Source organism: Hippocampus zosterae, chromosome 5 (genome assembly GCF_025434085.1).
Source record: "Hippocampus zosterae strain Florida chromosome 5, ASM2543408v3, whole genome shotgun sequence".
NCBI classification, from domain to species: Eukaryota; Metazoa; Chordata; class Actinopteri; order Syngnathiformes; family Syngnathidae; genus Hippocampus; species Hippocampus zosterae.
The window spans coordinates 18,958,244-18,974,869 of NC_067455.1; the positions used below are offsets into that span (position 1 = coordinate 18,958,244).

The 16,626-nt window shown below is 40.5% G+C and overlaps 1 protein-coding gene across 1 annotated transcript in view; it reads right to left on the reverse strand.

Annotated features, from left to right (window-relative positions):
* Positions 1-16,626, reverse strand: part of ubr5 (ubiquitin protein ligase E3 component n-recognin 5) — a 66,094-nt gene that overhangs the window by 21,609 nt on the left and 27,859 nt on the right. The window contains exons 13-31 of the mRNA XM_052064577.1: positions 16,229-16,346; positions 14,295-14,479; positions 14,078-14,187; positions 13,294-13,406; positions 11,850-11,996; positions 11,628-11,739; positions 11,363-11,517; positions 11,078-11,275; positions 10,771-10,981; positions 8,856-8,982; positions 6,114-6,265; positions 3,397-3,492; positions 2,258-2,381; positions 2,020-2,117; positions 968-1,125; positions 775-866; positions 510-656; positions 304-422; positions 95-221 (exon numbers count right to left, since the gene is read on the reverse strand). Coding sequence (XP_051920537.1) covers positions 95-221; positions 304-422; positions 510-656; positions 775-866; positions 968-1,125; positions 2,020-2,117; positions 2,258-2,381; positions 3,397-3,492; positions 6,114-6,265; positions 8,856-8,982; positions 10,771-10,981; positions 11,078-11,275; positions 11,363-11,517; positions 11,628-11,739; positions 11,850-11,996; positions 13,294-13,406; positions 14,078-14,187; positions 14,295-14,479; positions 16,229-16,346 — 2,589 coding nt within the window. The remainder of the gene's footprint in view (positions 1-94; positions 222-303; positions 423-509; positions 657-774; positions 867-967; positions 1,126-2,019; positions 2,118-2,257; positions 2,382-3,396; positions 3,493-6,113; positions 6,266-8,855; positions 8,983-10,770; positions 10,982-11,077; positions 11,276-11,362; positions 11,518-11,627; positions 11,740-11,849; positions 11,997-13,293; positions 13,407-14,077; positions 14,188-14,294; positions 14,480-16,228; positions 16,347-16,626) is intronic.

Consider the following 16,626-nt stretch of genomic DNA (forward strand, 5'->3'; position numbering starts at 1 on the left):
CACAATAAATATTGATATTGATTTATCGCCGAGCCCCAAGTTAAACACATTTTATGTCTATATACTGCTAGAAGTGGATAGGCTTGTTACTTACGGGTCTTTATTCTCTTGAGAACCAAACATGATCATCGACTTGAGGGCATTCCAGTCCTGCAGAACCCTCTCAAGAGCCAATTGAGCAAAGCGGGGAGGCTCCAGGTCATGATCTGGCATATCAGAATCTCAAATAGGGAAAAGGAGACACTTTCATACTGCATAGATATGAGGAGATTCAGGTAAAACAGGAGCATATGTCAAGCCTACCATCTGCACTTGCTGCCTTGCGATTCCTGTCCTCTCTGATGCGTGGTGGCCTGTACTGACAGTGCTCAACACTCTGCCTGGCAACAGTTTGCACTAAGAACAGTAGTATATGCTCACCCCTAGAGATGGAAATAATCTGTAATCAGGAACATGGCTCTTTGACATATTACAAAGCAATTCAAGTTTATTAGGGATGTATAACATACCTGCTGTTTGGTGCTGTAACCAAGTTAGTGGTAGTGAGCAACCTGTAGAGCAAATCCAGGCGAGCAGCCTTTTGTCCAGCAATTAGTGTTTTGCACTTGCATTTCTCCCAGCAGTCACAGTATGCTGTGGGGGAGGTCCTCTTGAGCCTGTCATAGCAATACAATATTATTATCCAACATGTGGTGTGAATTATAATGTGAATAATTTAGAGCAAGTAACATCGAATAAATCTCCAGACTAAAAATAGCCATACTCAATACTAACTTGCAGTCATGTCCTTTGTGACACACTCTGGCGCACTCAGTGCAGCAGCAAAGAGACTCTAGTAATCCGCATGTCCGACACTCAAAGATGTCCTGAATAAAATGTATGAGTCACAGACAGCTTCTATTCAACATTCACAAGCCATTCTATTATTTGCAGAGATCCTGTCCCTCGGTTTAATGTGAGGGCTGACCTGATTAATGTGCTCAGCTCCAGTCCAAGTGAAACTGCATGTGTCATTACAGCAGAGGACATAAAGGGGCGAATCGTCAGGATTAGTTCCCAGAGGGCAGATCATTTCCATGAAAACAGAGTCTGAATCCTCCTTCTCTGCAATGCCTGGGTCGCCTACTGTGCAATTCAGACATCCGAGCATAAAAAAAAGGAAATGTATGGGAATTGAAACGTTATGGCATTCAGTGTGCTGGAAAAACTGTCAGGATTTGGAGTTTACAGACAACCCGTCATTACTCATATGCTATAACAACAGATAAATTGATTAAAAGTTGATTGCTCTTGCAGGAAATTGAAGCACTACTGCGTGGGGGAAGCAGTGGTTGGGAACTAGGTAGCCTCAATGGGAAACAGTAATGCAAATAAATTTCCTGAAGCAAAATGAGCAGGCGCAGAACATTTAATTGCACATAGAGGGGTTAATCAGTGAAAAGATGTAATAATTAAAATCTAAGTCAGCAAGCATTGATGAAATCCATTCAAATTACAGCCAAATTGAGAGAGAAATTCAACACAGGGCTCGACACAAATATTGGTTGCACGAGCACTGGTACTAACAACTTTTTCCAACCAGTTGAAAAAGTTGCTCGCACCAGGGTATGATTTGGTCGCACCCTTTTTTGGAGAGGTACAGCACAACCACACATGCTGATGAATAGTCTTAATTGGCATACCATAGTTTCCGATGAATAATGAGTTACAGTGACTCGAGATACAGTATTTGTAAAATCAGGACAATGGTCTACAACAAATAATGATTGACAGAATAGATCAATATTTTTATGTCCATATTGGGCCAAAAGTAGGCTGAGCATGACCGGTTTAGAATTACCTAACACAAAAATGAACGCGCTCGACTTATTCACTAACAAACCTCCGAGTTACAAAACATATTTGGTGTCTATAGCTTAAACAAAATGCACAGATCTAAATTTAGAAGACAAATGATTTTTCCAGGGAATGCATTTTCAAGACATTGTTTTTAGTCCCTTTACAGTGTCTTTTACTCACCCTTGGCCATTTTCTGTGCTGCCTCCAAAACAGTAATGGCTGCCGGGTAGGCTCTCCCACTGACTGCCAGCATGAAGGGGGTCATTCCACGTGCATCCCTTTAAAAGAAAAGTAATACCATTGAACAAAATAATTTTAAAAAGGGGGGTTCAAACGAACTTAAAATCTCTTACAGACAACATTAAACAAGAAAAGTATAGCATTATGATTATGTTCATAAAGAGGTAAAGAACCGTACTTAGCAGACAGTAGTTCACGCAAATGTGGCCTCAGAACAACACTGTCACACATCAGCTTCAATATGAGGTGGGCATTGGCCTTCCTGTCTTTCGATTCAACAACAGACGGCTCTGTGGATGGGCCTGCAAATATTGAGGGAAGAATCAACATTAAGAGAAGCAGCAACGCAGAAGAGGAGTCCTACCCTCCTCTGTGTAGAATGTACTTTGACAATAAGCCTGTTACACCATTTCAGTGCATTAGACTGGTTTGTAGAAAGGTCTCATCCAGGACTGCTGAAAAAAAATGTCATGACACCAGTCAATCATATGTTTGGTCAAACTTATCCATAAACTCTTTGCCTGCATTTTCAACTATATTGGTGACGGGTCAGGGCCATTGAGCCCCTATCACATCTATCACATGAACACTTTGAGACAGTAATTCATGCCTTTGTCACATCCCGGCTCGATTACTGCAATGCCCTTTACTTTGGAGTCAGCCAGTTCTCCATTAAGCGCCTTCAGCTGGTCCAGAATGCCGCTGCTCGCCTCTTGACTGGTACTCGTAAGAGGGAGCACATAACTCCTAGTCTGGCATCCCTTCACTGGCTCCCCATTCATTTTAGAGTTATTTTCAAGATCCTCCTCTTTGTTTTCAAATCTCTGAATAATCTCGCGCCACCTTACCTCTCTGAGCTCATCCGCCCCTACACACCTGCCCAGCGCCTCAGGTCTGTGGACCAGATATTATTAGAAGTACCAAGAACTAAACTGAGGCTCAGAGGGGATCGACCCTTTTCTGTTGCTGGTCCCTCTCTCTGGAATGACCTTCCACTGAACATTCGGCAAGCCTCCTCGCTGCCCATCTTCAAATCCCTCCTCAAAACTCACTCGTATTCTTCGGCATTCGACTCAGCATGACTTAAGTTTTGTTCTTGTTTTTACTATTTGGTGCTTTCTACCGCCTTTATTACCGATTTGTCTTACTGTTTATTGTGCATGTTAAATTGCTCCATGTACAGCACTTTGTATGCAGCGATGGCTGTTTGAAAGTGCTCTATAAATACTGTTGACTTGACTATCGAAGACCGAGGCAAAAACAATGAAACAATCACTTCCACTGGATTTCTATTACATCATGAAGCAACTCAATGACCTGGTATGGTTGAAGTGCTCGGGGTCTGGCTGGTCCCAGTGGAGGCTGTTGTTAGTGAACCCATAGGTGGTGCTAGAATGAAGTCAATGTCACCCTCTGTTGAGACAAGATGGTTTACATAGTAACCAAAATAATACATTTCACATCATTCAGAATGGATTTGATTGATTCTCTTGATGTCCAAGAGCAGAATAATATGGAACTGCATGCTCTTGTACACTGTAAAGTCATGCTATGTTCAGAGTAAATATTATACCAGAATAGTGCTGGAATGATCATAAGGAGAAAACAGATTGGATGAGGAGTACAGTGCACTCCGCTTAATAGAACACCGGTTAATAGAGTAATCCGCTTAATAGAGCAAAAGGCTCTGGAACCGATTTGCCTAATGCAATTTCCTATAAAGATACTCCGCTTAGTAGAACAGATCTCCGCTTAATAGAACATGCCGTAAGCAATGAACATTGTAAACTAGTGGTTTTCGAAGTGTAGCTATCGCGAGAAGTGGAGCTATCGCGATACTGTACCACTATCGCGAGAAAACGCGGTAGTTCTAGCCGTATACAGTAACAGGTAGCACGCTCACTCCACACATAGACACACGCACGTCACAATCGCTTCAACTTCATTCAAGAGACGAGGGCTATCACCTGCGGATAAGAAGGACATACTCAGACGATACGATGCTTTGCCGGATTCTCAGAAGGTACGCCCGCGGTTTCCAGGACTTCCCTCTTTTCCAGCGCATTGAGAGGGAAGTCAACCGCAAAATTACGGACTCCTGTTTCCAGACAAAAGTAACGAATTTTTTCTCGTGATTTGAGATGTTAGACTGAAGTTGATTAAAGTTGTTGTTTTGTTGTTTGATTAAAGATATGGACGTCCACAGTCGAAATATCTCTTGTAACTCGTCAGCAGGGGGGTTTCTGCGTGCATAACTTGGTCGTCGACGTGTCTGAAGGTGTACCTAATAAAGTGTCTCCGGTTAATAGAAACCCCGCTTAGTAGAACAGAAGCACTTCGGCCCAATGGTGTTCTATTAAGCGGAGTGCACTGTATTTACTTCTTACTGTACCTATTGTACCTCTTATCGTATGTATGATTCTTATTGGTTTCTGAATTTCAAGTACAAACCCAATTCAAATGAAGTTGGGACAATATATTCAAGAAAAATAAATAGAATGATTTGCAAATCATGTTCATCATATGTTTGATTTAATACACTACAAAGACAAGATATTTAATATTCAAAGTGATAAACTAGATTTTGTTTATTTTGAGGGGGGGGGTGCAAATAACCAATAACAGACTTAGGCTGCAGCACGGTTCAAAAAAGCCAAACAGGTAGCAAAAAAGACTGAGAAAGGAATATTCACCAGACATCTGTTTGGAACATCCCACAGCCGAACTGGCTAACTGGGAACAGGTGGGTGCCATGATTTGGTATTTAAAAAAAAAAGGCTTCCCAAGCTTCCCTGAATTATTCACACGCAAAGATGAGGCATGGTTCACTTCTTTGTGAACTACTGCTTGACAAAATAGCCAAACAGTTGAAGGACAATGTTCCCCAACATAAAATTGCAAGGAATTTTGGGACAGTCCATAATATCATCAAAAGCAGGGGTCGGCAACCCAAAATGTTGAAAGAGCCATATAGGACAAAATAAATAAATAAAAACCAATTATGTCTGGAGCCGCAAAAAAAATAAAAGCCTTCTATAAAACTTACAATGAATGAAACACATGCTGTACGTATGTAGGAGACTGGACCGTCTCAGAATTGTGTTATTCATTCCTTTGTTGTGCGTTCACAAACGCCCCATAGAATTTATTTTGTAATTTCCTCGCTTGATTTTTTTTGTTTTGGTGCATTATTTTCAGAGCTGCAACATGTATCTATATCTATTTGAGCTATATTAGCCTACTATCAAAATCTTTTCCATTTTCAAACATTTTTTATAAAGCTATGGGGAGCCACTCCGCATATGGCTCTGGAGCCGCGTGTTGCCGACCCCCGATCTAAAGGTCAGGATATGTGGAAATAATCACTGAATATAAGCGGGAAACCAACACTGAATGCCCGTGACCTTCAATCCCTCAGGCGGCAGTGCATCAAAAAGAGACATCAATGTGTAAAACAGGGGTGCCAAACAAGTCGATCTCCGGGGGTGTAGGAAGAAATGGGGGTGGGGGAAGAAACATATGTATGTCTGTTATTGATATATATTTTTATATATGTAAATGTACACTGCACCCTAAGCGTCAGTTTCACCTTCACAAAAAAGCATCTAAAAAATACAATTAGATATAAAAAGCAGGTCACCTTGAACGGTGGCATGTAACCATCACCAGCGGTTGTTAGCGGTCAGCAGTCTGCAATTGCTGTTTGCGATCAGATCCGTTGCAAAATATTTTTTCGAAATTATCATTCTCATTCAGTTTGTTTCATTTGCAATTCACCAATGGCACTGGCAAAGAATGGGAATATGCAGCGCCTGATCGAAATAGACAGTGATTTTCCCTTGACAAACGCTTGTACCTACTTTATTTTTCATTCATGTTTGGGGCGGATACGCATGATGGCTTGCGCGTGTATGTGTACATGTGGGCGCATGCAAATGGGTTGGTGCGCGCACGCATGTGTGCATATGCGTTGGACACCCATGGTGTAAAAGATCACTACATGAAAACAAAACCATGTTTTAAGACACACTCACCAGGGTCTATGGGCGGAGGATCAGGGACCCAACTTGGTGGGGCAATGGGTGGTGAGACAGGGTCCTGATGGTCACTGGAGGATGGGCCTGACTCATGACGGCCAAGGCCGGCTGCTCTGAGAGAGCGTCGCATCATTTCTCTCAATCGAAGCCTGAAGCCAAAACAGGAAATAAATTGACATCACCCAAGTTTCAAACAGTCATTACAAATACAGTGCCACAAAAAAGCATTTCCTAATTTGATAAATTCTTACTTTTTTTCTTTTTTTTTGCAATTTGCCCACTTTAATATTTATTATCATCAAACAAATCAGATAAAAATAAAAACTATACAATGGTGTCTTTTTTGCTCAGAATGAAAATACTCACCACATTAAAAACAAATGGGAGAAGGATGCAGCGTTTACTTTATCAAAGGAATTGTGGGGAGAAATCTGGACTTTCCAATGGTCTTTAACCAATTCAACAATTTGGAAGGAATATTGCTGGAAATACCTACAATATTTTAGGAATCTGCACCAAGTAAGATACAGAAATACAAACGTGTCTTGCTGGAGACAATGTGGACAGAAGGATGCAATCAATTTTATGCATTTTGGAGATAGCCAAATGTCTCACTGGAATGAAATACAAAAAACATTGAATCCGGTGTTTGAAATCCATCTACGTTTGGACTTTGAAATAATATACTTTGATCAAACTCAGTTACTGAATCACAAGAAGGATTTCTGATTTTTCTTGTGGCCAGTAAAGCGACTATTACAAGAAATCACGCTAAAAAACCATCAAATATTGCTACATTGAAGTAAACAGCCAGAGACTGTTACACCCGCGCCGCAAGAAGGCGAGATACCGCCGCTCATTCCTATCGACTGCTGTCAGGCTGCTAAATAAAAAATAAAATACGTGAAAAACCAGTAACAATTGTAAATAGCAGACCCACCTTATACCAGTTGCATAAATGTTATATAATATACCGTATTTTCACGACTATTCGACGCATCGTACTAATGGCCGCAGTCTCATTAATGGGTGACATTTCTGTATTTTACACATACACAGGACGCATCGTACTATTGGCCGCAGTTTTACAGTGGTAAAACATACGCCAGCTTAAACATACGGCATGCATGCGCGCACTCTAACACGTTAGCTTGAAGCATACGGTAGCATGCCAAGACATACAGATAAGATAAAAACACGTTTTTAAAAAGGCAACGAAAGCAGAACTGAGTTCGGGTGTATTTTATTTAGCCATCGTACAATGTTCTCACGTTTATCGATCAATCATCACCCAGAAATCCATCAAAGTCCTCATCCTCTGTATCAGAAGCAGAGGACTGCACATTTCAGTTGTCATTGAATGCATCACATGCTAGTGTAAGTTGCTATGCATTGCCGAGCGGAAAGAAGGAGTAGCAACAGCAAAGTCAACATTTCTCTCGTGTGAAGCTTTCCCACATTTGAAAGTAAAGAACAGAGCGAAACATGGTGGCAGCGCGTGTGTGTGTAGAAAGAATTTAACAATTGTGCAAGTACCGTAATCCATCAAAAACGCCGCGTTCCCTCTCGTTGTTGCATATTGTGCCGTACCTCGCCAAGGGCTGCCTCTCACTCTTTGTAAAGTTGTGTTTGCCACCGATCATCTATTGTTCCCATGCCGTTTGCAACTTTACTTTGAACGCCCGGTTGATGCCAATGTCCAGCGGTTGGAGTTCTTTAGTCAACCCTCCGGGAATAACGGCAAGCTCAGAGTTCATTTGCTTGACTTGTTTTTTTCACCGCTGCTGTGAGATGGGCACGCATGCCAAAAGCATAACCGGTGGCTTTACGTTTGAACTGAGCTCCGTAGGCGTGTCTTTTTGTCAAATTTATTTTCAGGGGTTCTTAGAAACCAAAGCCGGAGTTGTTTTGCAACAATGCACATTGCCACACTCTATACAAGTGTTGGTACTGGCTTGAGGCGTCCACTTACACGCCCACCCTTCACCATTGGCGGACTAGCTTGCCTGTCCTCTCTCTCCCTCTCCATATATGTATATATACACGCCCACCCTTCCCTGATTGGCCGACTTCTTTCCTGCATGCCTGGCCACAGTCACTTCCGCCTTTTCTCTATATAAACAGCGTATCGGCTGTCAGTCAGATTTTGGAACTCAGCGCATATAAAGGACGCTCCGCACCATAAGGCGTCCTGTCCATTTTGGAGAAAATTTAAGACTTTTAATGGCGCCTTATAGTCGTGAAAATACGGTATATCTATATTTATATTGCACTTATATTGAAATGTGTACAGCTCTCTTTATCTGCATTTATTTTTGTGCTTGCAAACACTGTTTTTCTTCTTTCTACCCTCCAAATACGCTGCTGTAGGCTGTAAATTTCCCCAGTGTGGAACAAATAAAGGATATCTTAATATTAAATCTCAAAGGAAAAAAGAGCCAAAATACTCATTGACAGTTATAGGAAACCCGTGATTTCAGTTGCTGCTGTTGAGAGTTGCCCCAGCAGGAATGTTTAGCGGGGAATTATTTTTCCCCCCGACACAGGGAAGGTAGTTTTGAATTTTCTCTCTACCCCTTATTAAATGAAATAGTCATTTAAAAAATGCATTTTATGTTTACATTTGTTTGATTAATCTTTATTTTTATTTTTTTGCACAATGTTAAACATAAGAGGGCAAACCCTCATGGCACTGTAAGCATTCTTTCCTTTTCTTCCTTAAACCGATGTAGCACTTACCCTCTGCTACTGGAGGAGCCGGTCCTATTTCCTGAGCTGTTGCTGGAGACCACAGAGATGGCATTTGCAATAGCCTCTACAGCAGATAAGCGCTCGGCAAATGTGTTCCGCTCTGACCTTTCAGCCTCTGAAAAATGACAATGGCTATTCAACATTAGTATGCGAGGCAGAAGAAAGTAGGCCATTCAAATAGTGGTATGCTGACTCAGCGGGCGAAGAAAAATCCTTGGAAAATGTTCTGATCATGAATGCTTCCAAATGCCACAACAGGCTACTTGCTTCAAACACACACATCCAATAAGATAGTTTGAAAATCACTTTAAACCGCCATGTCTTTTGTAGTGAACCTGTGTTAAAGGAAGCATTCAAACATGCACTTGGCAAGTGTGAGCAGATTAAAATATAAAGTATATATATATCAATCAAAGAACACGAGCGGCAGCATGAAGCGAAATTCCATCTTTGTCACCAAAATGCCGAATCTAATCCACACACACACACACACACACACACTTAATGACCTGCATGTCATACTGCTGGATATCGCAGAAAGCTTACTGAAAATTAAGCATTAGTCTGAATGACTCAGTGCAGCTAAGTCATCAAACTCATTGTCTACTGGCTGCAGACAATAAGAAGCTGAACCAAGGAAGAAGTGTGCACGCACGCGTACATGTGGCGTACGCACGCAGTAAGGCAAATTCCTTTCTAACAATCGACTCAGTACAACTCTTTGTATAAGATTATATTGTGCATACTGATACACCCGCTCTGCGAGGAGAGGTACCGCTGCTTGTTCCTGTCCACTGCTGTCAGGCTATTGAATACACGCACCTGAAAACCTGGACTCACCACCACTCACCCAATTTTAAATAGCACAGCCACCTTTTGCAGCATACAGGAATATGTAGTTGCATATATGATTACTTTATATTATACACATATGATATACTTTATATTGCATTCTGTACCGTGTACAGTTCATGTTTTAAATGCCTCAAATTTACTGACTTTGAAGACGCAAGGAGTCTAGCAAACAGTGATATGTAGTTTGTTGTGGTTACTACAGTAAATAAAGTTAGGTAAGCCAGAAATATCTTACATGACACTCTCACGATTGATGACCAAAATGGTGATCTCCATAAGCAAAAGATGCAATGTTTCCTTTTTTTTAAAAGAGTAAACCCTTTTTGGATTTAAGAAGTTGCTGATAACGACTACATGCTCATTTCAAATAAAAGAATGATTTGACATCATGGGTTTAATTCCCATTTAGGATGAAGTGCGAGAGGAATAGCTAACGCAAACTAACCGCAATTCTCATCCACCACCAGCTTATATCCATCCTCTCGGATGCACATGAACGTGTATAGATGACTAGCTGGTTCGCCGCCCTCCGGGCGGCTCATCAGCTAGTTCCTGCGGAAGGCTGGTAAGGTGGGCCTTCGGCCCACAAAAGTGTTGTTGCTCGGTTCAATTTTTTGTTCATCTTCATTGCTTATCGCGAAAATAAAGAGATGTTTAGCTCTACTAAATAACTAACAATTTCATTGCAATGCTTGTGGGTAGACAACATTTTATCGCTAAGATGCCCGCGCGATCGTAGTGAGCCACTGCCTGAGCGGCGCAGTGGCGGCGCGGTGAAGTAGGTACGTTTTGAAAAGGGACAGACGGAAGGACAGACCGCGTGCGGGACGACGCGCAATATATATATAGATTGATTTGTTGGTCGGACATTTTGCTGCTCCACAGAGAATTGGAGTATGGCAACAGAACCAGATGGGTGGGTCAAAATCTGTAAATTGGCTGATTGGAAGACGCAATGCCAAAAATGTGAATAGCAATGAGTCAAATTCAAGTGGAAACATTGATGCAGGGTATAAAAGTCGATGCATGCATAACACACCAGACTTACCCTCCTCCTCTTTGGTTTCCTTGTTACTAACAGGGAAGCATACAGATACAGCAGCATGCAGAATGTTGCGGTTTCCATCACAACGGTGGCCAAGAAGTGCACCGAGGGCATGATTTCCCTGATCCAATAGTAAGGCTTGTTCAAGGTTCACCAGATACTGTCGACACGCTTCATAGTCACAACGCAAAACATGCTGCATCAGCGTCTGTTTCTAAATAAGATAGGGAGAAGTGTATCACATGATGGCAGAATTCTTAAATGAGATCAAAAGTACAGTTAGCTGCTAAGAAAACTTAATACAATTTACCTCAACAGCCATAATGATAATAGCAGCTTTCTTTTTAATGGTGGAGTTAGAGGGGAGATTGGCAAGAGAGTGTACCCCCATTCCCAGACTATTTATTGGTGGCAGATCTAGCCAATCAGGATCTCGAATTCCACCCATGCAGTCTTTTGCCATTGGGTAAATTGTGCCATTTCCATCTCGAAGAATGATGGGAGATTCCTGCAGGAAGAATGATTTTAAATTCTCAAAATATGCCATATGCTCAATTTTAAAAAGGCATGTCATCGATTCAGTACACCATCTCACCTGTCCTGCAGTAAATATGGCCACGTTTCGCTCATTCTGTCCAAGAAAAGCCATGTTGCTTGTTGGGAAGTTATTCTCCTGCTCAGCTTTGCCAGTGGCCAAATCAAAGATACAGTACCTAACCCAGTTACCAGTTTTCAGTACTGCATGGACTCCTGGAAGATGGCGATATGTTTTATTGCAAGGCGATTTCTCTGTTGCATTTAACAAGCATATTGTACAAACAAATTGAATTACATGGTAAAAACAGGTACAACTGGCAAACCTTTGGAATCAACATTAACAGCCAGGATCTCTGCCTTTTCTGGAATACAGAGCTTTTTGGGTGTGCGCTGAAAGCAGTCGGGAACCTTTGGAGTTCCCCCAGTTTTGACCACCTGCCAAGACAAAACAAATAAACATGTACTTGTATTGATTTTGAATGAGATACATGAGTAAACATCAGGAGAATGAAGAATCTGATTCTTTTCATTGTTGTTGTTCTGACCTGCAGTTCATCTATTCTCAGAAGCCTACAGTCCTGAAGCAGTGAAGATGGGTCAGAGTCTGGGGGGGCAGTGGTGCTCTGGTTGCTCACGCTGCTCGCTGCCCCTGGAAACTTAACTGCAACATAAGCACCATCCACTTTCAGCACCTAGGCACCAGGTGAAAATGAGAATTTGTTAAAATGAGCTTTCATTGTATACAAACATGGATAACCCACAGACAAGTATCTCATAAGGTGCTTGACTTTACAGTGCATTATGAAGAGTATTCAAACTACACTTGTGTAATTCTTCCACATTATGTTACAGACATTTACAAAATGGAATAGAGACAGCGAGATAGAGAGACAGAGAGACAGAGACAGAGAGACAGAGACAGAGAGAAACAGAGAGACAGAGAGAAACAGAGAGACAGAGACAGAGACAGAGACAGAGAGACAGAGAGACAGAGAGACAACAACAAAGCATTGTCGAGCTAGTTGCAATTCTAACTAGTGGTCTCTCCTCCAGTTGCTGTACAACCGGTCTCTGTTAAAGCACGTGGCGTAATGTACCAAAAGTATTTGCCAACCACAAAAAAAAAGTAGAACAAATGAAAGAAGAGGAATAACTAGTAATAGCCATGGCAACCAATGTGCAATGTATCGCAGGTTTGGCAAGCGGCGTCCACCACCACAACAAGGATTTAATGTTTACAGCATGAAAACTGCACCATATACGATCAGGATTCTACCTTTGGTCACAATGCAACACGGGATTCTCGTTAACGTAATCTATTTCAAACTTTAAAAAAAAATGTCCGCAGTTAGAACAGAAAGTTTCAAAACCAGACTCGTTCACAGCCATCAACACAATTAGGGAATGGTGATTTGAAATAATCCAAATAATACAGTGTATTGTATCTTTTAAAATAATTTTCTATTGGTTTCAGTGTGCTTAAAACCCTTAAAAATAAGTACTATACATGCTACGAGCATGTTTTGGGAAAGTTTCAATTGAGTAATTTAAAATTGTGGATTTTATTTAAAATGGTTGTAGTCTGTATCACAACCCCGCGATGGGGCGGTGTAGTTAACTATACTGCTTGTGTCGGGCAGAATCATCATAGTGTACTTTGAAAATCATCACTTTTTTAGAAGACCCCAAAAAGGACCTGAGCTCAATTTTAAGCTTCGTGACAAGGGTGTGAATACTTACTGTATGCACATGATTTCTTGCATTTTTTCATATATTTTATATACTGTATGTTTGCAAAAATATTTCAAAATACCTCCACATTTACATTATGAGGTACTTCTGTGTAGAATTTAGAGACAAAAATGTGTTTTATCCATTTTGGAATAATGCTCTAAGATAAAATGTGGAAAGTGTGAAGTGGTGTGGAGAACTTGCAGATGCACACTGCATGTCCAAACATTCACAACATCATAACATGAAGTTACTGACCTTTCCCACAGGGACATTTTTAACATCCTCCACAAACACCACCTCTCGAAGAGGCCATTGCTCCTCATTAACTTTTTCCTCCTCCTTGGGGGCTGGAGTGGAGCGCCTTCGCTCTGCAAGGTTTAAACCATACTAAAGGTTAGCAAATTTCAACAAAACGTAATTAATTGAGGGAATTTTTTCACTGACATTTGTAATTATGCAATGACTGACTGGTAATGTTGATTAGATACAATGTAGATATTCCAGTGTGGAGGAAAAAAAAGGATCGTTAGTTTCCCATGAAGAAAACTATTTTATGGCACAAAACCTGTGTTCCCCTTCATCTTTTATATTATTGAATCATTTCGCGCTACCGCCAGACATTTATTGTGCTGTACTTTTCAAAGAAGGGCAACGTTTGATGATGTTTGTAAGTGTATGAAATGTCAAAGTGTTTTGGAAGCAATGTTGGTTCTATATTTATGGTGTAACGATTAATATAGGCACTAATAATTACTTATCGGTATAGTGTCAGTCATTAGCAAAAAAAATAAAAAAAGAAATGCGGGTTCCACTATTTGCAATGGTATTTGTAAATGGTTCATGCACAATTTAAAACAAAAACACTAAGTGCATTTGGAAAACACGATGCTGAAGAAAGCCTGTGTACCATCTGTTTCAAAGTCATCCAGCTAATGAAAGCACAGTGAGTGTGAGACTGATGATGAGGCGGGAAGCCAGGGAGAAAATTCAAAACATGACCCCGCTCGAGAAAAGTGTAGGTCAAGAGGAAGAGACGTACTGTATGGCAGTGAAGCACTGCTAGCAATTGAGGACGTGTCACTGCATGTAGAAGCTGGGGAAGGTGGAGGGCCCATCTCCGTCTTCACCAACTCTGGCTTGCTTTCCGTCCTAATGGGAAAAATAAGAGTTGGATTCATTCAATCCAGCTGATTTATTTTATAAAGGCATAGACTGGTAAAAACAAATTAGGTTGTTGAATGAAAAATGGAACTGACTTGGTTTCTTGGGTTTTAGTGGTCTTCTCCATATTCTTCAGGCTCTCTGGCGAGCGCAGCTGAAACCTGCAGCTGTCATTCATGTTCCAAACAGACTCCAATAAGACACCAACTTTGGGAATGCCTGCATTAACCGAAAAGGCCACTGCCCCAGCGTGGTACAGGGGGTTATTCCTCAGGCATACCTAATGATGATACAAGAAAACCACATTCAACAATCATCCTGAATCCGTTTTCCAAAGAAAGCACTCACTTCAGTTTCAGGTCAGTGGTTTGCGCAATTTTTTGCACATCCACCATTGCGAACAAAATTATCGATAAAATTAAATCGAATTAAATTTAAATAAAAAACTCTTTTATAGTATGATGGTTGCATAACTGGGGGTGTTCTGATCAAGGTTTTAAGCTGCTGATACCGATCATCCATGAGTGGTGATTGGCTGATACTTGTTGTGTGGATTCTGTGTAAAATGTAAAATTTTAGAGCTACAGCTATGGATTTGTCTTTAATAGCTGATTAATGAGTTGTTTTAATTTAATTGAGGAACAAATTTGAATTTTAAAAAACATTTGTTAAATTTCTATCCCTTTATTATTCAACAACAGCTTCAAATAGACATGGCAGAAAATGCACTTACAAATTGTGAAAAATTCAATTACTGTCAGAAAATAGGGTGAAATGTTATTTTCTCCAAGTAAAAGTAGCTGTTTGCAAATGTCCTATATTGATTAAGATAATCACTACTCACATTTACATAGCACCTTGTATTCAGTTTGAATTAAACCAAATTACCACATGGAATGAAATTTCATTTGAGCTTTTGAGGGGTTCGCATATTCTCATTGTCAATCCCACTGGAGTACGAGTATAAAAAGAATCATTAAATCATTAACTTAATTAAGTACAATAAAACACTGTAGAAAGAAAATAAGAGTGCTTTGACTAACGTTTAGCTTTTCAACTGTAGGCGCGATATCTGGAGACTAGGTGGCACCTACGTAACCTTGAAGAAATCTGACACATATGGTGATGTCATATGGTGCTCTGCTACACTGTAAATATGTGAATAAATAAATATAAAACTGACCATTGATATTACTTGAACGTAAACAAGTCCGGATTGCAACTGCCATTCATTCGGAAACTCTTTGTAGTCATCGAAGGTTTCCAACAGCTGAACGCAACAAAGCGAGATGGTAATGCTAATGTTCACCCTAAGCTGTCTGACGTTCATTCCCATAGAAGACGAAAACAATGCGCGTCCATTGCAAATAAGCAACAGCTAGTTCAACTTTCAATCTCTCATAAATTCCTTTTTTTCTGTTGAACTATAACTTTTGTTGTGTGTGAAATCGACATGTTTAATTCATTCAGTACCAGCCAATTCTGGACCAAGTCTGAAAAGACGTTTAAAAACGTCATTGGAAGTGAATGAGTTAATGAAATTTAGAGACAGTAATATGTCCATACTTATTTGCTCAAGGTAGATAACATTGACTTTTTATCGTGGAGAAATATTTTGGGGGAAAATATGTCCCTTACCAAAGCAATACATAAGGTGATCAATCTCGGCCTTTAGAGGCTTTGAGCAGATTCACTGGCGTTACCAATGACTCACGTTTTCACGAATATCGACTGATGATTATCAGCAATTGATGATCAATCGGAGAGTTCCAAGTAATAACCTCAGGTACACGGCTGAAGATAATTAAGGATGCGATGTGATCGTGAATTGTGACAATAATAGAAAACAAACATGTTCTCAAACTACGCAAGTGGGTCTTGCCTTCTGAACTGGGTTTCATGGTTTACTGTACCGAAAAAAGTACACCTCAATGCAGTGATGGCTAATAATTTTCTGGCATAAGGAAAAAGCATTTAATATGATTCTATTCCGGCTGCAGCCGAGTCAACAAAAATACAAAAATCTTACTTGGGTTCCCACTATGATGTTGGGTATTGAGGAAATGCCAGCACTCGACTTTGGCTTTTTATTCTTGGCTCTGGCCTTTTCAAGCATTTTCTTACGTTGACTAAAAGGCACCACACCCCTGCAAATAGATGACAGACCACCAATATTTATGCATCTTTTATTCCATTATAATCAGAAAAATCACAGGGCAGTTTTGAAATAAGGTCAGCTATGGGTGTCACATTAGACTCTAAATGTGCTTATCCCCAAATAATTAGCACCATAATGATCGACTATTCGTAGAACTATGGACTGATTGGATCTAGGGTTGCAGCTGTCGAACATTTTGGTATTCTCAATATGATACTGAAAATTGTTATTTTCAGTCGAGAGTAGGGTACGTTGCTACATAAAATGTC